Source organism: Drosophila ficusphila, unplaced genomic scaffold, assembly GCF_018152265.1.
Source record: "Drosophila ficusphila isolate 14025-0441.05 unplaced genomic scaffold, ASM1815226v1 contig_414, whole genome shotgun sequence".
NCBI lineage: Eukaryota > Metazoa > Arthropoda > Insecta > Diptera > Drosophilidae > Drosophila > Drosophila ficusphila.
The window spans coordinates 20,872,406-20,894,004 of NW_025064328.1; the positions used below are offsets into that span (position 1 = coordinate 20,872,406).

Below are 21,599 nucleotides of genomic sequence, written 5' to 3' on the forward strand. Positions count from 1 at the left end.
GAAACGTAACCGAAACACGTTGTGTGCATATATTGCTGTAACACCGGTCTTTCGGTGTCACGTTAAGCAAACCCAAAAAGCTAGCCCAACGTTCAGTTTGTTTCAGTTAACCCGCGGAGAAACTTCGTTAAGAGACGAGCTTAAGCTTCAAAGAAAAGTGAAAAGCAGTAGTGCTTTTGGTTTCTTTTGTTTTAACGGGCTCAGTGTCAATGTGCTAATAACGGCGTCGCGGCGATACCATTTTTTATCAAACTATGGATTCTCAAAAACTTTTTATTAGACAGTTTTTTTGGTTAGCCCTTTTTGGTTGAACCTGAGTTTTTTTATTGCTATAATATAATCTTATAAAGTAGAATATTAAATAATTTTTTTTGCATTGGAGAAAGTGTGTTAATATACGTCCAAATATTGTCGTGAACAAAAGTAGTTAAAGCGACAACGACAAAAGTCATGTCCATGCATATGCATAGTGTCGTAAAGTGCAGTACAATATAAAACAAAATTTACATGGGACTGTGAAAAGTATAATTTGAATAAATGGTTTATAGTTAAACGAATCTTATATCTGCAAGTTACATAATTGCCCCGTGCATAAGAATTTGGTATGAGTAAGTTTAGTTAAGGAAAAACAAGAAAGGAAGCTAGCTTCGGCAAGCCGAAGCTTATATACCCTTGCAGTCGAACAAAATACATAAAGGCTAAACAGCATCGAAGCTAAAACTTTTTTCTATTAATTTTTTATATTTTCGACTATTGTTTATATGGCAGCTATATGATATAGTCGTCCGATTTTGATGAAATTCAATTTCTTATTCAAGAGTCGTTAGAAAACTCTATATTCAAAAATCATGATTCTCTGATGAAAAACAACGATGTTATCATTTTATTTCCGTCAATTCTATATAGATTTTTTGATCTTTCCTATGGCAGCTATATGATATAGTTGTCCGATTTTTTTTTCTCGGTTCAAGGGTAGTTAAAAAAGTCGTTGTTGTAAAAATTATTCCCGTGGAATAAAAAACAACGACGTCATAATTTTTTTCCATTATTTATATATATAAATTTCGATCTTTCCTTTGGCAGCTATGTATATGATAGATTTATCGGATTTCGACAAAATTTAATCCGAAATTCAATAGTAGTTAGAAAACGCCATGTGGAAGAAATGAAGTCGATTTGATCAAAAACAACGGCGTGAAATTTTTTTATTCTGTCGTATGGGAGCTATCCGATATAGTTAGTCGATCGTGTATAACGTCGTTGTTTTTAATCCCACGAGCATGATTTTTAAAGAATTGAGTTTTTTAATAACCCGTGAATCGAGAAAAAACTTCATTAAAATCGGACAACGTTATTACTATATAAATTTCATCAAAATCGGACGACTTTATCATATAGCTGTCATATAACAAACTTGGAAAATATAGAAAATTAATAGAAAAATCGACAAAGCTCCGATGTTGTTTAGCCTCCAGCTTATCCAAGCTAGCATCTTTTCTTTGTTCGGTCTTATCTTTACCAATTATGTGGCATAGTCTTCATATATTTTATACCCCCACAGAGGATATTGTTATTTCAGTCAAAAGCTTGCAAAGAGATAAAGAACCCCATAAAGTACTTATATTCTTGATCAGCATCACCATCTGAATCTGAATTTATTTTTTATCAAACAAACATAATTTTTTGAATATACAGTTTTCTAACGACTCATGAAGTTTGAAATAAGCTTCATAATGATATCATAAAGCTGTCATAACAACATTCGGAGAAATAACTTGCATTTATAAACAAAACCTCATGGCTCTAATATTATTAGACATTCAAACATTTTACTCGACATTAAGCAAAATTCGTTACGATAGATATCGGACTATTATACTATATGGCACTATATACTAAGTGCCATACAAATTATAAAATCAATAAAAAAGGAAAAATGATAAAAAAAAGCCGAAGCTTATATACCCTTGCAGTCATTAAATATGTCTAAGAAAATACAAAATGGCTAAACAGCATCGAATCTATGACGATGTCCATATTGTTCATATGACAGCTATATGATATAGTCGTCCGATTTTGATGAAATTTAATTTGTAACTCAAGACTCATTGGAAAACTCTATATTCCAAAAATCATGATTTTCTGATGAAAAACAACGAGGTAATAATTTTATTTCCGTTATTTCTATATAGATTTTTCGATCTTTCCTATGGCAGCTATATGATATAGTTCTCCGATTTTTATGAAATTTTTTTCTCGATTTAAGAGTATTTAAAACTTGATGTTCCAAAAATCATGGCAGTGGGATTAAAAACAACGATGTTAGAATTTTTTTTTCATTATTTATATATATATTTTTTTATCTCTCCTATGGCAGCTATATGATGGAGTTATCCGATTTTGATAAAAGTTAATCCGAAATTCAATAGCAGTTAGAAAACGCCATCTGGAAGGAATCAAGTCGATCTGATCAAAAACAACGGAATAAGAATTTTTTATTTCAATTTCTCGTATGGGAGCTATCCTATATAGTCGCCCGATCCGGCCCGTTCCGACTTATATACTGCGTGCAACAACTACACAACTTTTGGGAAAGTTTCAACCAGATAGCTTTAAAACTTAGAGACTAGTTTACATAGAAACCGACAGGAGGACAGACAGACAGACGGACAGACGTACATACGTATTTGGATTCTGATCGTGATGCTGATCAAGAATATATATACTTTATGGGGTCTGAGGTGTCTCCTTCACTGCGTTGCAAACTTCTGACTGAAATTATAATACCTTGGCTCTGCAAGGGTATAAAAATAACGCGTAAACAATGATTTTATAATTTCCATTCATTTTATATACACTTGTCAATATTTCCTAGTGTTTAATTTTTATGAAATTTTTTTCTTAATTGATTAATATATTATATTTTGACTAGTTCGAGCTAAATTGCGAGAGGTTTTTGTCTGAAAAAATACAGATTACAAATGTTTGAGGTCAGGTCAAAAAATAAAAGTGTCAACCTAGCCAAAGGTTAATTGATAGGCTTAAATTTAATTAAAAATGGTTTAATTACGGCCAACCTATTTGTATTACTTAATTGTTTAAAGCCGAATATTAATCTGAATCTGTAAAATACTTCAAACCCGAAAAACGCCTCATGTTAGAAGTAAAATGAATTAATGGAAAGCTATTGCCGTATAAGTGCGGGCTTATACAATCGTGCACACTTGACAAAATATTCGTTATGCTTTGACTTTGGCACCTCTCACTGCGAAGACCTGCTTTCTCTAAGAAAATTTTATTCTCAGCCCAACCACTTTTCTGATTCCAGTCCAGTTTGCTGAGCTGAAACGTATGTATCTTTTGCATTAAAATTTTAGTCACAGGTGGAAAAACATCTCAAGGGGCACTGGAAACTTTTCGTTTGTTTTGGGGAACTTTTGACGTAATGCCTTGATTATGCCATTTTTGGCATGTTGTACTGCTAACCGGTATAGCTTGATAAACTGTGCCTCTACTGAGCCTGAACTTATACATACCTACATATTGACATAAACATTTACATTAGAATTGCAGCATTTTAGTAACTAGTTAACTTTTTTTCTAGCCGTTTTTCTAGTGGACTCGATCCTTTTAATGGTTATGTAAAATTATGTACCTAACAATATTTGAACAGCATATTTAAAGAATACCAGTAGAAAATATTTTAGTACTCACTTCATGACAAACGTTATTAAACTACCATACGCCTTCTGCGTTTTTTAACCGTTTTTCGGATTTGGCTATTGAATAAATATAGGTTCGTATGTAAATACTTAGATACACTGGTAAACGTTACAACATCATATAAAAGGCATGCACGAACTAGCTACATTCAAAAATAGTTAAATACATGTATCTTTACGTTAATACTGCACCATCGCAAATATAAACGCTAGGTTATGCTAGGTTATATACCCTTGCAAACATAAAAGAATTTAACTAAATACTTAAAGGCTAAACAACATCGAAGCTATGACGATTTTTCTATTAATTTTCCATATTTTCGACTATTGTTCATATGACAGCTATATGATTTAGTCGTCAATATTCAAAAATCATGCTTGTCTGATGAAAAACAACGATGTCATAATTTTATTTCCGTTATCTTATACATATGTATATCAAATTTTCGTGTCACATTTTTTGTTACCATACTCCTCCGAAACGGCTATACCGATTCTCAGGAAATTTTGTGAGCGTATTAAGTAGGTCTGAGAATCGGATAACATCTATTTTTCAACCTCTTAAATCCTGTTCGACATAGCAAAAATCGCATATAAAGCGAGTTACTACCACATCACTCTGACAAACACACGGTACCATAGCATTTTAACTCAATTTTTGTGAGTTTGGTGTATTGAAGTGAAGTCAAGTTTTTTGGGGTTTTGGTAATGGCTTCGTTTTATGTAACATTTCGGCAGCGTTCCCGCGTGAATACTGCGTGCAATAGCTACAAAACTTTTGGGAAAGTTTCAGCAAAATAGCTTTAAAACTGAGAGACAAGTTTACATAGTAACCGACAGGATGACAGACGAACAGACGTACATATGTACGTATTTCGATTCAGATCGTGATGCTGATCAAGAATATACATACAGTGGCTCACAGCTTAAAGTATGCAGTGCATACTTTTAACTTTAAACGCCCATAGCGGTAAAACTATAAGGAATATTGGAATAAACAAGGTGCCAAATGAAAGATTAACTTATTTAGAATAACGTAACAAAATCATTTATTTTCAAAAACGGCTTAAACACAAAAAAAAACTTTAAAAATGAAAAATACAGCTTATATTCAGCTCACAGCTTATTTTATGCAGTCTCAAAAATGTTCAAAAAATAAGGAAAAAACTCAAAAATATAACGTTTTTAATATTTGGTATGGTAACTATTGTTGTCAACGACATCTTTCAGCCTTTTCGGCATTGATTCAACCAATTTTTGGGTGACTTCTGACGAGATCTTTCCCCACTCCTTCATTAGGGCATCTTTTAAATCATTTTTGTTAGAAATATGGTAATTTCTAATATTATTATCCAAAATGGCCCATAAATTTTCAACAACGTTGAGGTCCGGTGACTGAGCCGGCGTATCCACAACGTGAGGGCAATTGTACAGCAACCACATCCGCACAATTCCAGCCTTGTGCTTTGGATCATTATCCTGATAAAAGCGGAAATTGTCTTTTATTCCAAGATCCTCGGCACTTTGGACCAAATTGTCCTTTAATATTTGAAGGTATGCTTTTTTATCCATTGTCGATTCAATAAAAGTCAGTTTTCCAGGGCCAGCAGCTGACATACAGGCCCAAACCATCACGCTGCCACCGCCGTGCTTTACCGTTGCCTTCAGGTTCTTTGGTTCAAGCTCTGTATTGGGCTTCCGCCATACATAAGCGTTCTGGAAAAGTGTGATATTTGCAGACGAATCCAAATTTAATATATTTGGATCAGACGGTAACGCTTTCACAACATGGTAAAATTCCTTTTTTTTTTGGTTTTTACCTTTAAAAAAAATTAAATTTGATCTTAAGAACTTTGTTTTGTCACTGAGTTAATTGTGAAATTGTAAGTTTCAGCAAGATATCCTTAAAAATGAGGGATAAGTTTACATAGAAACAGATTCAGATCGTGATGCTGATCAAAAATATATATGTATATACTTTATGGGGTCTGAAGTGTCTCCTTCACTGCGTTGCAAACTTCTGGCTGAAATTATAATACCCTTTTGTTCTGCAAGGGTATAAAAATTGTAAAACCTTAACCCCACCGACACATTTGATGATTGCAACGGTATATTAGCTTCGGCTTGCCGAAGCTAGCTTCCTTTCTTTTCAGATATTTATGTTTTTTATCATACAAACGACTTACTTAAAAATGAAATTGCTTAAAAATTGGTATACTCTATCATATAGGAAAAATCGGAGAAATTATAAAAATAAATACATACCTATATATACGTATACATATGTAAAAGAGTACCATATAGTTGTCCTTTTTAAAGCCATTAGCGCGAAGTAAGAATCTAACTATGTGAACTATACGGGGAGATTTTAGTTTATCCCCAAAATTTGGGGCCATATTGGTAATTGGCCCGAAATAAACACACCGAGATATCGAGCCTTATATGTCGGATTATAGTGCGAGCGGTAAGACTATTTGATTGTTCGACATTTTTGATTACTGCAAGGGTATATAAGCGTCGGCTTTCCGAAGTTAGATACCTTTCTTGTTCCAATCTGTTCTATGCCATTCTGATATATAACACTGTGCGACAAAATTTAACAAAATCTTTGCTTAATGTAATTTTTTGATTGTTTTTGGTTAAGGTGCACTTTTAAGTGATACGATTTCTTTTTTCATGGTAAATTTAATGAAATTATTATTATGAAAATAATTAACACAAAATATTATTATTTTTTTTTACTTTCAATAAACTATTATTTTTTTAAAAGTGAATTTTTTTCCTGATTTTTTTGGCTTTTTCAGACGTATCCTCGCGTAACAAGTTCCATACGTAGTCGCCCAGAGTATAGAGCTGGGAGAAAAAAAATTTAAAGCATTGTGATAAAAGCCTAACGGTATATTTGCTTAATACATTTTAATTAATAGATATTGAACTTGCATGAACGCTTATAACTGTGAAAAAATATTTTCCCAATATGTGATTATAAGGCTGTGAAATATGCAAAAACGCCCGTTTTTGGGACATTTGAGTGTGCGTAGAAGCTGATTGGCTATTGATATTAACAAATCCACAAACTTATATTCTTATTTTGATTAGTAGAAGTGAAAAATAAGAAAAAATCAACTTAAACATTTTTTTGTCGCACAGTGTAATATGTATATAAACCCTGTAATAGGAACAGATCTTTTTGTGATCATTCAGCGGGAAAGCTTTGAGACAGAGAGACTAATTTGCGTAGGAACAGTTCAACTCGATGGCTTTGCAAACTACTTTATAACTATTAAAAAAGCATTTGCACGGGTTAAAAGAGTACTACATGTACAATAGCATGGGTATATGTCACTACATTTTAGTTTATACTATAATGCTATTCCGGATGAATATTTTTTATTTGATTGGAGGTATAGGGGGAGAGTGGGGATAGGTGAACCATGGGGATAGATGAACCACTAGTAATATTTCACCTTCTATCAGGATTTTGTGCACCATCTTCATATGTATTGTTTATCCAGTCGGTATCTTAACATCACACGTACGCGTGATCGCGTCAAACAATTGCTGTCATTTCTATCACTAATCCCCACGGGTGGGGATACTTGGACCATTCGAGACAAAAATTTAAAATGCTCATAAAGTTAAAAAAACGTGACATATTATTTTCACAAAATACTTTAAATGCAAAGGAATGAATGCTCTTTTAGATTTCTATAAACAGCAGACCCTAGCGTCGAATTGTTCAGACATAATAATGTTTAACAAAAAAAGTGGTTCACCTATCCCCACTCTCCCCTAAGTCACATTCTCATGATTTTCTTCTCCTTGAATGAATTTGAAACAATTTTTTTTTTTAATTTATTGAAATCAGTAGAATTTTTGGAAAATTTATACGTGTATATACAAAGCTTGAGATTGTGTAAAAATATTTATAATATAAATTAAAAATATAAATATTTGCAATTTTAAAAGAAATTTTATTTTAGATACTCAATTTTGATGCATTTAAAAAAATGTTTAAAAAAATATGCAACCAATTATTGGGTTTTAAAGTTTTTAAACAGAAATGTTTAAAAAAATTTTTTTTTTTTTGTGTATATGTATACTTTAAAAAGGAAATCAATTTTCTTGCATACTAAATTGGCTGTAATTTCTTAAAAACCTGAGAGTAGAACCAATTGTATTAGTAGAGCACTGAAATGTCGAAAGTGGGGGTATTTAAAGGGTAATCGTCTTTGATCAACCTCTCTTTTGGCAGTAGTACTGCGTTGCCTGTACTTCAGTGGAATTTCATTTTAATGCCTGCTGACTTTTAACTGACACTGTGCGTATTAAAGTTAATTTTAACAGAATCTCAACAATTATATACACATTATATAATTTTGGGTCGAGTACTAAACGCTCGATTAAGAGACTTAAATAGCTCGCGCATAATGGTTAAGTATCCCATCTATAAAGCTAGTCGACATTTTCGGCTGTGGTCCAAATACTGATTTGACGTCGTGGCAAATGGTTCAAAATTGCTGTGCTGGTATAGTCTAGTCAAAAGCTAATTTACTAAAAATTTGTATATTTTTTAGCAACATGGTAAAAACAAAGGCTTTTTTCTTGCTTATTTGGAGTTGCAATGCACTCGCAGCGGACATCCTAATGGCTACCCAAGGTAAGCATTTTTTAAACAAAAAACACAAATAAAGTTGACTTTAAATACTCTCAGGCGGAACCAAATCACACAAGATACCATTCTGGGAGCTGGCTAAAGGGTTAATAACCAGGTATGTATGTACATACATACATACATATGTTGTATTTGTAATATTAAGGAACAGAAAAGAATGCTAGCGCGGGGGCTAGCCGAGTTGAGCAGAAAATTGAAAAAATTGTCCGAGTTGAGCAGAAACGATTTTTGGACATAAAAAATGAACGTCCGAGTTGAGCATAAAACCGATAACGGTAAAAAAAAAAAACATCCGAGTTGGGCAAAACCAATGTCAGAGATGCGTCAAAATCATTACTTATTCATATAATTATTACATATTTATTATTCATTTATTTGCAAATAATTATTACTTAATAATCATATATCATATATGATTATTAAGTAATTTTTCTAAAAAAAACTAAATTAAAAACTGAAAAAATAACCTTTTTTTTGAGAAAAATTACTTAATAATCATATAGCATATGTATCAATGCAGTAATTTTTCAATTAATTATCAATTAAGTAATTTTTCAAAAAAAAAAAAACTAAACTGAAAACTGAAAAAAGAACCATTTTTTTGAAAAATTAAATTATTTAATTAATAATGATTTTGTGGCATCTCTGACATTGGTTTTTTATGTGGAAAAGGCGTTCATGCGCAACTCGGATGTTTTTATTTTTTTTTACCGTAATCGGTTTTCTGCTCAACTCGGACGTTCATTTTTTATGTCCAAAAATCGTTTCTGCTCAACTCGGATTTTTTTTTACCGTAATCGGCTTTCTGCTCAACTCGGTATCGCCCTTTTCGTTTTATGGGCTTAAGTTTTAACTGCGAGAGCGCGCTAGGGGCGATACCGAGTTGAGCAGAAAGCCGATTACGGTAAAAAAAAATTCCGAGTTGAGCAGAAACGATTTTTGGACATAAAAAATGAACGTCCGAGTTGAGCAGAAAACCGATTACGGTAAAAAAAAATAAAAACATCCGAGTTGCGCATGAACGCCTTTTCCACATAAAAAACCAATGTCAGAGATGCCACAAAATCATTATTAATTAAATAATTTAATTTTTCAAAAAAATGGTTCTTTTTTCAGTTTTCAGTTTAGTTTTTTTTTTTTGAAAAATTACTTAATTGATAATTAATTGAAAAATTACTGCATTGATACATATGCTATATGATTATTAAGTAATTTTTCTCAAAAAAAAGGTTATTTTTTCAGTTTTTAATTTAGTTTTTTTAGAAAAATTACTTAATAATCATATATGATATATGATTATTAAGTAATAATTATTTGCAAATAAATGAATAATAAATATGTAATAATTATATGAATAAGTAATGATTTTGACGCATCTCTGACATTGGTTTTGCCCAACTCGGATGTTTTTTTTTTTTTACCGTTATCGGTTTTATGCTCAACTCGGACGTTCATTTTTTATGTCCAAAAATCGTTTCTGCTCAACTCGGACAATTTTTTCAATTTTCTGCTCAACTCGGCTAGCCCCAACGAAAATGTTAGCTACACATAAAAAAGTCAGCTTCTACGTGTACTGCTGATGACGTCTCCTAAAAATAACTTAACAGCATCGAAGCTATGACAGTTTTTCTAATAATTTTCTACAGATTCAACGATTGTTCCTATGACAGATATATGATCTAGTCGATAAACTTGTATGAAATTTAGTTCGTAGTTTACGAGTCGTTAGAATACTCTTTATTATAATCATTATGCAATATTATTATATTAATATAATATATTGAAAATATAACTGCGTTGCACAACACTTTGCAGTGCACTGCAGTGGTTAGTTAAAAGAAAAATCGTTATATCTTCGATGTAGTTATGTACAATCGATGTAGAATTCATGCATAATGCTCGAAAATTATATTTCTTTAAGGATAGAGCTTCAATATCGAATACTTGCCAAAGAAATAAGAAAAATTGATAGAAAATTCGATAAATCCAGTGAAGTAGCCTAGATTAGTCGTTTTCATAATGTATTAACTTTGGCTCGCTGAATATTTGCATTTATATTTAATCGATTGGAATGGTGAAGCTCAAGAATATGTATCCTTTCTGTGGGTTTTAAAATATATTTTATATGAATAAAAAACAAGAAACGAAGCTAGCTTCGGCACGCCGAAGCTTATATACCCTTGCAGTCCGCAAATATTTCGAACAGAATACACAAAGGCTAAACAACATCGAAGCTACTACGACTTTTCTATTAACTTTCCATATTTTTGACTATTGTTTATATGGCAGCTATATGATATAGTCCTCCGATTTTGATGAAATTTTATTTGTTATTCAAGAGTCGTTAGAAAACTCTATATTCCAAAAATCATTATTTCCGTTAATTCTGTATATATTTATACCCTTGCAGAGCAAAAGGTATTATAATTTCAGTCAGTAGTTTGCAACGCAGCGAAGAAGACACCTCAGACCCCATAAAGTATATATATTCTTGATCAGCATCACCATCTGAATCGAAATACGTATGTACGTCTGTCCGTCTGTCTGTTTCTATGTAAACTAGTCTCTCAGTTTTAAATTTATCTTCCTGAAACTATTCCAAAAGTTGTGTAGTTATTGCACGCAGTATATAAGTGGGATCGGGCCGGATCGGGCGACTATATCGGATAGCTCCCATACTAGAGATTTTAATTTTTTTTAAGATGGTGTTTTTTATTTACTATCGAATTTCATATTAAATTTTTTAAAATCGGATAACTCTATCATATAGCTGCTATAGGAAAGATCGAAAATATATAGATAAATAATAAAAAAAATTATAACGTCGTTGTTTTTTATCCCAAGACTGCTAGCTATTATAGGAAAGATCGAAAAATCTTATAGAATTAACGGAATTGGACGGAAAAAAAATGATAACATCGTTGTTTTTCATCTGAAAAGTATAATTTTGGAAATAAAGAAATTTGTAATGATACTAGAATTTTGAAAACAATTTCATAAAAATCGGACGACTTTAGCATATAGCTTTCATGTGAACAATCGTCGAAAATACAGAAACTTCATAGAAAATCGACAAAGCTTCGATGGTTTGGTTCGACATTACTGCAAGGGTATATAAGCTTCGGCTTTCCGAAGCTAGCTTCCTTTCATGTAATATTTAGTTTCTATATTTTCAACGATTTATGAAATTGAATTCGAAATTCAAGAGACATAAAAAACTTTATAAAACTTTATACATCGACGGTAGCATTTGTATACCTTTGCAGAGCAAAAGGGTATTATAATTTTAGTCAGAAGCTTGCTTGTTAGGTTAGACCTCCCTAGTGGGGCTAAGCAAGAAGTGTATCGCGAACAGGTCAGACATAGCCCTTCCTGCAGCTCCACACCCTAGCAGATTCGCACTCTCGTTCTAATTGGCGCCAGGTTGCCTTACACAGAACCTCACGCCAGGACCCCTCAAAATACTTCGTGCCTCAAGCAGGGCTGCCCCAGAGGCAGTAAATGGCAGTCAGTGAGAGTAGTCGTGTTTTTCTTTCCGTTCCGCTAGTGTGTTCGTCTTAGCGAAATGTCGCTGCCAGCAATGCCAAATAGCAAGTGTATTGATACCCTACCAATTTAACATCCAAAACAAATAAAACGAAATCTCAACTAATTCCGGCAACCAAGTCAATAATTGGTGCACCCGGTAAGCCGACATGTCAAAACCCCGAAAGACAACAACAAGACGAGCGCTGACTCCGCGTTGCACAGAATAACGTGTACTTTTTGTATGTCTAACCAGAGCCATAAAGTAATGGAATGCCCTCGACGCCCGAAGAAGTCCGCTTTCTAACGCCCCGAGATCTAAGGCCATACGGCGCTGCCGCTACTCAATCATGGAGCTCACAATGCCCTTCTCCCCTCTCTCCACTCGATACACTGACGTCAGCTTGGGCAATCTCTACTACTTCGGTAGTAGCCTTCGGTAGACGTTACTGCAATAACAACAACAAGCACAGCAACGTCGTGGTCGACACACCATGGTACAATCATGATACAATTATACAAGGTAGTCCACTCGGCAAATTAGGGGACTAATACGCAATACAACTATACAACAACAATACGACAAGCAGGCACGCACTGAAAATAAGGGACCAAACCCGAACGACTTCGGCTGCCGAGTGGACTACCTTGTATAATTGTATCATGGATACATCGTTGTTTTTCATCAGACAAGCATAATTTTTGAAGTATAGTGTTTTCTAATGACTCTTGAATTTCCAATTAAATTTCAAAAGAATCAGACGACTATATCATAAAGCTTTCATATGAACAATCGTCGAAAATATAGAAACTTAATAAAAAAAAATCGATATAGTTCAACATTGAAACTTTTAAGCCTTTATTGATTTTGTTCGACATGTTTGATGACTGCAAGGGATATAAGCTTTGGCTTGCCGAAGCTAGCTTCCTTTCTTGTTAGATAATAAAAGAGTGCTGTGATTTACATACAACAGCACTGCTGTGGGTTAACGGATATTAAATGAACGGATAAAAATTCATAAAATTAAGGGAAACATTTTAAACGAACTGAACAAATCAACATTTGACTTTAAGCCCTGGTCTCTTAAATCACGGCAAATGAATGTTTAATATCATAAATAAAAAAAAAAATGTAAAAAATTTATCACTCCACCCGGGAGCATTGAGCCTCTACAATTTTTGTAGAGGATTCACTCAGCCAGTAGCGACTTATCCTAGCGGTGGGGTTGCCACCTAGCGCCACCTAGGAGCGACGAAAGTTCTATTATTGTGTCCATAATGACGTGGGCGAGAGGATGTGCGAATCCGGGGAGCCAAAATTTGTGACTATTGTTAAGTGAGCGATAGAGCATAGAAATGGTGGAGATTTGGACCGTTTCTTTTTCTCGGCGAGCCTGGGATTTGAACCCGGGCCTTCCGGTTCGAAGACCAGCGCTTTACCTGCTGGTCCACTGACCCCCAATATCATAAATATACAAATATAAATAATCTTTCTCCAACAGTCTATTATATATAATTAAATGTTTGCACCATAAGTTTTCAATAACAAAAAAAAAAAAATTATATTTATTCTTATATTCAACTGGTTACAATTTTTGTGGAAGAACATCGACCTGTCACTTGCAAGTCTCAAACTGAACTCAACTCCTAACTCTGACTTCTTTTACGATCATACCTCGGTTGTGGAGCTTTCGAGCTTTACTTGAGTGTGCTTATTCTAACTGAGTGTGTTTTATTGTTTAGGCTAAGAACTTTCCCGATTGGACTTTGGATTCTTGGTTTTGAATTTGTTTATGACTTTAGTCCCGAAATTTGAGTTTACGATTTTGGTTTGGGGATCTGAATTAAGGGAACGTGCCGAATGCGCGATTCTATCTAATCTGTTTAGCCTGAGGATTAGTTTACAAGTACTTTTCCATCCTCAATTAGGTTTAGGCTTGATTTGGCTAGGGATCATATTCGGTGCATTTGCATATTTGAATCTAAGTCTCAAGGGTAAATTTTAGCAAGTATTGGGTTGGCAAGAAAGTCATGTCGTTTTTTTTAGTAATCGTTTTTAATCTAATTTATTTACGACTAATCGAGCACCAGGGTCACACATTTTAGTAACTTTTTAAAGCTTATTGTCTTAGGTACTATCGACGAAAATTTGGTAATTATTCGATAACATTTGTGGAAGCTATAGCAAATTAAACATGGAGGACCAAAGTGAGCATTTTCGGCATATTTTGCTATTTTACTTCCGAAAAGGAAAAAAAGCGGTCGAAGCTCGCGAAAAATTGTGCGAAGTGTATGGTAAAGATGCCATGAGTGATCGCCAATGTCAGCGCTGGTTTGCCAAATTCAGGCTTGGAGATTTTGGAGTTAAAGAAGCCCCACGTTCTGGTCGACCATCGGCCGTTTTTGACGAACAAATTCAGGCTTTGCTGGATGAAAACCGGCGTTATTCAACGCGGGAGATGTCAAAAAAGCTCAAAGTGTCGCATACAACGGTTGAAAACCATTTGAAGAAACTTGGCTACGTAAGCAAGCTCGATGTTTGGGTTCCGCAAACTTAAAGGAAATTCACCTAACTAAGCGTATCAACATCTGCTATTCTCTGCTGCAACGGATTAAAAACGATCCTTTTTTGAAGTAGACTGGCGACGAAAAGTGGGTTGTTTACAATAATGTCCAACGAAAAAGATCATGGAGCAAGAAAGATGAGCCAGCCCAAGCCACATGAAAGTCTGTCTGTTTGGTGGAATTGGAAGGGTGTAGTGCACTTTGAGCTGCTGGGACGGAATAAAACCATCAATTCAGATGTGTACTGTCGCCAGCTATTCAATTTGGCGGAAAAAACTAAAGAAAAGGAGCCGGCACTAGCTAATCGCAAGGGTATAGTCTTTCACCATGACAACGCTAGGCCCCACACATCTTTGGTCACTCGGCAAAAATTAACGGAGCTGAATTGGGAAGTGCTACCACATCCACCTTATAGTCCGGACTTAGCACCTTCAGATTACCATTTGTTTCGCTCTCTTCAAAACTCTTTGAATGGTAAAAACTTTGATTCAGATGAGGCTGTCGAAAACCACTTGTCTCGATTCTTTGCTGGAAAAGACCAAAAGTTCTTCGAGCGCGGAATTATGCAGCTGCCCGAAAGATGGTCATTAGTGGTCGAACAAAACGGCCAATACATAATTTATTAATTATAAGTCATGTTATAAATAAATCATCTTTGAAAATATTGAAAAAAAAACGACATGACTTTCTTGCCAACCCAATAAGTATGTGTGAGTGTGTGGGTGTGTAGTCATGTACATACCCTGCAGTTCCAAAAGCGGCTTTTCGTCGATGACATGGACGGCGACGCACCGACGACTAGGGAATCAGGCACTGGTGTCGATCCGATGCAATTTCATATAGACATTTGTATGGAGTCTCCGTTTTTTGTATGCGTGACGCTCTGGATGACCATTTTTTCCGTTTCATCGAACGAGTCATCAGTGGCTTATACCAATTTTGTATGGAGAAAATTCTTATAAGCTATTGATGACTTCGTTGGCGACGTGGGAGAGACAACTTCATCGATAGGAGGATACCCTTAGTGAAATCATTAATGTCAGTTTCTAAAAATGTCATCCCCAAATTCATATGAAAAACAATATATATATATTTATTTCTATTTTAATTTTATTAAAATATCTTATTTTATAACATAAAAGATAAGTTGATAAATAATATGAAATTCGAAAGTTTTTGTTTACCATTTATACATACGTGGTTACAACCTAAAATGGCTTCTGACGAATATTCGTAGGGCAGCGTCTGTTTTGCGTTCGTCTCCCTTGAAATGGTATAAAAATGTTTTTATTATTACATATTACACTGTGCGACAAAATTTAACAAAATCTTTTTTTAAGTTACTTTTTTGATTGTTTTCGGTTGAGGTCAGCGTTGCCAGACGTCCCGATTTTGGCGGGACGTCCCGATTTTTAAATTAAAATTAAATGTCCCGCGCGGGACAGGTTCAGTCCCGCTTTTTAATGATAATTCGAACGTGCGGGCTGATGAAGCGCTCAGGAGTAAGAGAGGCGCGTGCGACTGCGACTTCCTTTCTTTCTCTTCGCTCTTTCCTTATTTGCATTTGCTTATAATTTTCTGTGTCACGAAAACGTACGATTATCAACGAAAGAATAACGATTACCATTTGTTTTAGTGCAGTGAAGCAGTAAATATTTTAAAAACTTCTGGTTATATACGTTTTTTATTATGTCCCGCTTTCGACGTAAGAGTCCCGCTTTTTTCACTAAAAAAGTTCCTAAGTCCCGACTTGGCAAAAAAAAAAACTGGCAACGCTGGTTGAGGTGCATAAATTATGCACAAAAATATCTATGCCACCTTTTAAGTGATACGATTTCTTTTTTCATGGTAAATTTTATGAAATTATTATTATGAAAATAATTAACACAAAATATTATTTTTTTTTACTTTCAATAAACTATTATTTTTTTAAAAATGAATTTTTGTCTTGATTTTTTTGGCTTTTTCAGAGGTATCCTCGTGTAACAAGTTCCATACGTAGTCGCCCAGAGTATAGAGCTGGGAGAAAAAAAATTTAAAGCATTGTGATAAAAGCCTAACGGTATATTTGCTTAATACATTTTAATTAATAGATATTAACTTGCATGAACACTTATAACTGTGAAAAAATATTTTCCCAATATGTGATTACAAGGCTGTGAAATATGCAAAAACGCCCGTTTTTGGGACATTTGAGTGTGCGTAAAAGCTGATTGGCTATTGATATTAACAAATCCACAAACTTATATTCTTATTTTGATTAGTAGAAGTGAAAAATAAGAAAAAATCAACTTAAAATTTTTTTTTTTTCGCACAGTGTTATATATGACGTTTGTTGGGTAAGTGCCCAAGTAAATAAAAACGCACAAATTTTAGATTTAAAATGCACTTATTTATTACTGGCACCAAGGCCTTAAATTCAAAGAGTTATTGTTTGTTGTAGGTTTGAATTTGGAATTAGGCAGGCAGACCGATTTGTCTGTGCTTTAGACGAAAGTATATAAGCCGAGAGTTGGCAGGCGATCAGCGATCGTGCCTTGTGCAAGCGAGTACCAAAATCGAACTAGATAAAGTTATGTTGGGCAGGCAGACCGATTTGTCTGTGCCTTAAACGTCGCGAAGTATATAGCCGAAGAGTATATAGGCAGGCGATCAGCGACCGTGCCTTCTATTAGCGTGTACAAATTCGAACTGGGATGAAGCTTGCCGTGGACTAATGCCAGGAAGCGATAAGCGATAGAGTGCAAAGGTAGTTAGAAATGACAATTAGAACAGTGTTGCCGCGCAGGGCAAATAGCATAGCAAAAGGCAAACATCGAGAATTTGAATTACGTTACGATTTGAATTTAGTGATTGCAGTTAGTGATTAAAAGCAAACTTACCTTTCAAACGAATATATCGGACATATGGCTGAATCTTGAAAATATTTAAGTGATTTAAATAGGTTTTTAGTTAAAAAACATACTATTTTTATAATCTTAACGACACTTACATAATTTTTAAACACTCTGCTGCCCGTTGCACAAATTAAGTAATTTCACAACCAATCGTCAACGCATTATGTAAAAGGATGACGCATGTCAGTTTCATTTTTCACCCTTTGCTCCGTTTTTTATACCCTTGCAGAGCAAAGGGTATTATAATTTCAGTCAGAAGTTTGCAACGCAGTGACGGAGATACCTCAGACCCCATAAAGTATATATATTCTTGATCAGCATCACGATCTGAATCGAAATCCGTCTGTCCGTCGGTCCGTCTGTCCGTCTGTCTGTTTCTATGTAAACTAGTCTCTCAGTTTTGAAGCTATCGCGCTGAAACTTTCCGGAAAGTTGTGTAGCTATTGCACGCAGTATATAAGTCGGAACAAGCCGGATCGGCTGACTATATCGGATAGCTCCCATACGAGAAATTGAAAATAAAAATTCTCACTCCGTTGTTTTTGATCAGATCGACTTTATTTCTTCCAAATGGCGTTTTCTAACTACTATTGAATTTCGGTTTAAATTTTATCAAAATCGGATAACTCGATCATATAGCTGCCATAGTAGAGATCAAACAAGAAAGAAAGCTAGCTTCGGCAAGCCGAAGCTTATATACCCTTGCAGTCATCAAATGTGTCGAACAAAATGCATAAAGGCTAAACAACATCGAAGCTTAGACGATTTTTCTATTCATTTTCCATATTTTCGACTATAGATCATATGGGATATATATGATATAGTTGTTCGATTTTGATCAAATTTAATTCGTAATTCAAGAGTTGTTAGAAAACTTTATATTCCAAAAATCATGCTAATCTAATAAAAAACAACGATTTTTTATTATATTGTAGCTATAAGATATAGCAGTACGATTTTTATGAAACTTTTTCTCAATTTAAGGGTTGTTAAAAACACATAAAAACACATATTTAAAAAATCATGCTCTTCGGATAAAAAACAACGATGTTATCAATTTATTTCCATTAATTCTATATATATTTTTCGATCTTTCCTATGGCAGCTGTATGATAGAGTTATCCGATTTCGATAAAATTTAAACCGAAATTCAATAGTAGTTATAAAACGCCACCTGGAAGAAATCAAGTCGATCTGATCAAAAACAACGGAGTGAGATTTTTTTTTTCAATCTCTCGTATGGGAGCTATCCGATATAGTCGCCCGATCCGGCCTGATCCGACTTATATACTGCGTGCAATAGCTACACAACTTTTGGGAAAGTTTCAGCAAGATAGCTTTAAAACTGAGAGACTAGTTTACATAGAAACAGACAGACGGAAAGACGGACCGACGTACACACGGATTTCGATTCGGATCGTGATGCTGATCAAGAATATATATACTTTATAGGATCTAAGGTTTCTCCTTCACTGCGTTGCACACTTCTGACTGAAATTATAATACCCTTTGCTCTGCAAGGGTATAAATATGGAAAATTAATGGAAAAGTCGTCGTAGCTTTGATGTTGTTTAGCCTTTGTGTATTCTGTTCGAAATATTTGATGACTGCAAGGGTATATAAGGGTGATTCCATATCAGATTTACAGTCGATATTGGGAAATTCGATGAGATATTTTTTTTCATGCTCTTTATCGAAAATAAATAGACACGTATTTTTTTATATGGCTCAGAAAATTTTTTTGACAAAGTTATGATTTTTTGAATTTTTGATGAACTGCCCTTTTTTTGATGACAGTCTCGTTTTCCAGCCCCAATAACTCGATAACCGTACGTCGCAGAAAAAAAATGTATATGAAGTAAAAATTTCATCCTTCCTTCTTCTTTGCAAAACTTTCGTGAAATAATTTTTTTTAAACAATTTTTCACCACAAAAAGTTCAAATGTTTATAACAAATTAATTTTTCTCCAACTTGGACAATTTTGATTTTTTTTTTTTTTTATCACAATAAATCCTTCAAATTTCAGAATGGTATCAAAATTAGTTTTTGAGTTATAGAATTAAATAGCATTAAAAATTCATTTCATTGACCCTTACTGTGCGCGCGCGAAGCGAATTGACGCTCGTTAGAGTCGTTGGTCGGCGCACGCCCTGAGACCGAGCGCGCGGACAGTGCATGATGATCTTGAATATTCTAGCTAGCTTCCTTTCTTGTTTGTTTTAGTATACCCTTCTTTTTGGGTTATAGCCGATCATAAATGACACACGTGTTATATTATATCTATCTTTGCAATCAATGTTATGTCACGGTTACCTTGGTTCAATAATTTAAATAATATTGTATATATTAAATATATTTTTATTATTATTAGGGGGAAGGTTACTTCGACCCAACTGGATCTATTGTACCCCCTATCTGAGCTTAGAGCTCACCCATCAACCCGGCTCCTTCGATAAGGTTAAGGAGCTTTATCTGGTCGATGCTTCCAGAGGTCCCAAGTGTAAGGAACCTGGACCCGAGGGTACTGCTCCTCAGGCTACTTAGTGCTGGGCAATCTGATATTATGTGTAGGAAGGTTTCATCCTCGCTATCACAGAATCTGCATGTTTTTCTGTTTGTAATCCCTATATTAAATAGGTGTCTCCTTAGTTTGCAGTGTCCGGTTAGTAAGCCGGTAACTATCCTAAGTGAACTCTTCCTTAGTAGTATAAGTTTCTTAAACCTCTTCATGTCATAATTGACGATGAGGGTTTTGGCTTGTCTTTGGCCTGTGGTGTCTTCCCAACAGGCTTGCCTCATATGTACCTCTTCTGTTCTTAGGTAATCTTTGACTGTGTGTCTGCCTATGCCACAGTAAGGCTCGGGTCCTATAAGGGGTCGTTCCGCCCCTAGTTTTGCTAGCCTGTCGGCTAGTTCATTCCCGGATATGTCTTTGTGTCCTGGAATCCATCTTAATGACAGCCTGTTGTTGCTGCCCAGAAGATTCAGCTTTGTTCTTACTTCTCGAACCAGCTTCGAGATGATTCTATTGCTGCATAGTGCAGTAATTGCCGCTCGACTGTCCGAGAGGATCGCAATGTCCTTGTTTGTGTACCCACGCTTCATATTGAGCTCTGCACACCGTCCTATGGCGCAAACTTCAGCTTGGAATATGCTAGTGTATTGGCCTAACGATTCATGGTATTTGATTCGTGGTCCTACTACTCCAAGGCCAGTGTCTTGGTGTGTTAAAGACCCTTCCGTATACCATGCTATAGTGTGACTCGCCATGGAGTGTACTTCCTTCATGGTTGTCCATTCTTTCTTGTTGCTCAGATGAGCAGAGAAATTCTTTTCAAAGATGAATTCTACTGTCATTTCGTCCCTGGGGTGTGAGCTTAGGGGAAGTTCGACTAGTAGTTTTGCTGCTTCCCTAGAACTGAGGATGCGGTCACTGCCATTACCACAAGAAGTGATTCTTAGTAGGGTGGCCTTCCGCTGTAACTCTACTACGCAGTGTAGCGGAGTAAGTTCCATGAGAACTTCCAGTGCCGCAGTGGGGCAGGTTCTCATTGCTCCTGTCATACATATGCATGCCAGTCTTTGCAGCCTTTGGAGCTGTTTCTGAGCGGTAACGAGCCTAGCTCGTTTACCCCAGGCTACTGACCCATATGTGAGTATTGGCCTCACAATTATAAGGTACAACCCTTTCTGATAATCTGATAATTTGGGGTGAGGTCCCCCAAGATTTCCCTGCAATTTTCCGACAGGTGAAGAGAGCCCTGAGGCACTTATCCACTGTCTTTTGCATATGGGTTGCAAACGTTAGCCTCCTGTCGAAGGTAACTCCGAGGTACTTAACTTCCCGGCTTATTGCTACGGGAGTACCTAGTAGCATGATTTGTCTCACCTTCTTTAGTTTGTACTTCTTTGTAAAAGGAACAATGACTGTTTTTGCGGGGTTGAGGTTAAGCCCAACTTCCCTGCACCAGTCGAGCGTTATCTTGAGTCCGAGTTGGACAATATCGAAAAGCGATTCTTCAAATTTCCCTTTGGCTTCTATTACTATGTCATCGGCATAGCCCTGGCTTTGTATTCCTCTATCGGCGAGTTTCCTTAGTAGTTCATCTACTAGTAGGCTCCACAGTAAAGGAGGCAAGACTCCACCTTGCGGACATCCTCCGCTTGTGGCAACGGTCATTGTGCTGTTGCCAATGGTCGCCATTGCCTGCCTG

General features: G+C 35.3%; 1 protein-coding gene across 4 annotated transcripts in view; it reads left to right on the top strand.

Annotated features, from left to right (window-relative positions):
* The first annotated feature begins 298 nt into the window (after nt 1-298).
* Nucleotides 299-21,599, top strand: part of LOC108101523 (UDP-glucuronosyltransferase 2C1) — an 82,110-nt gene continuing 60,809 nt past the window's right edge. Inside the window, exons 1-3 of one of the 4 annotated variants that reach the window (XM_043208272.1) lie at nt 299-602; nt 8,300-8,382; nt 8,437-8,494. In XM_043208272.1, coding sequence (XP_043064207.1) covers nt 8,304-8,382; nt 8,437-8,494 — 137 coding nt within the window. In that variant the 5' untranslated portion in view covers nt 299-602; nt 8,300-8,303. Of the gene's footprint in view, nt 603-5,969; nt 6,187-7,914; nt 8,044-8,136; nt 8,156-8,299; nt 8,383-8,436; nt 8,495-21,599 lie in introns of those variants that run through there. The other 3 variants (XM_043208273.1, XM_043208271.1, XM_043208274.1) reach the window with 3 other exon arrangements.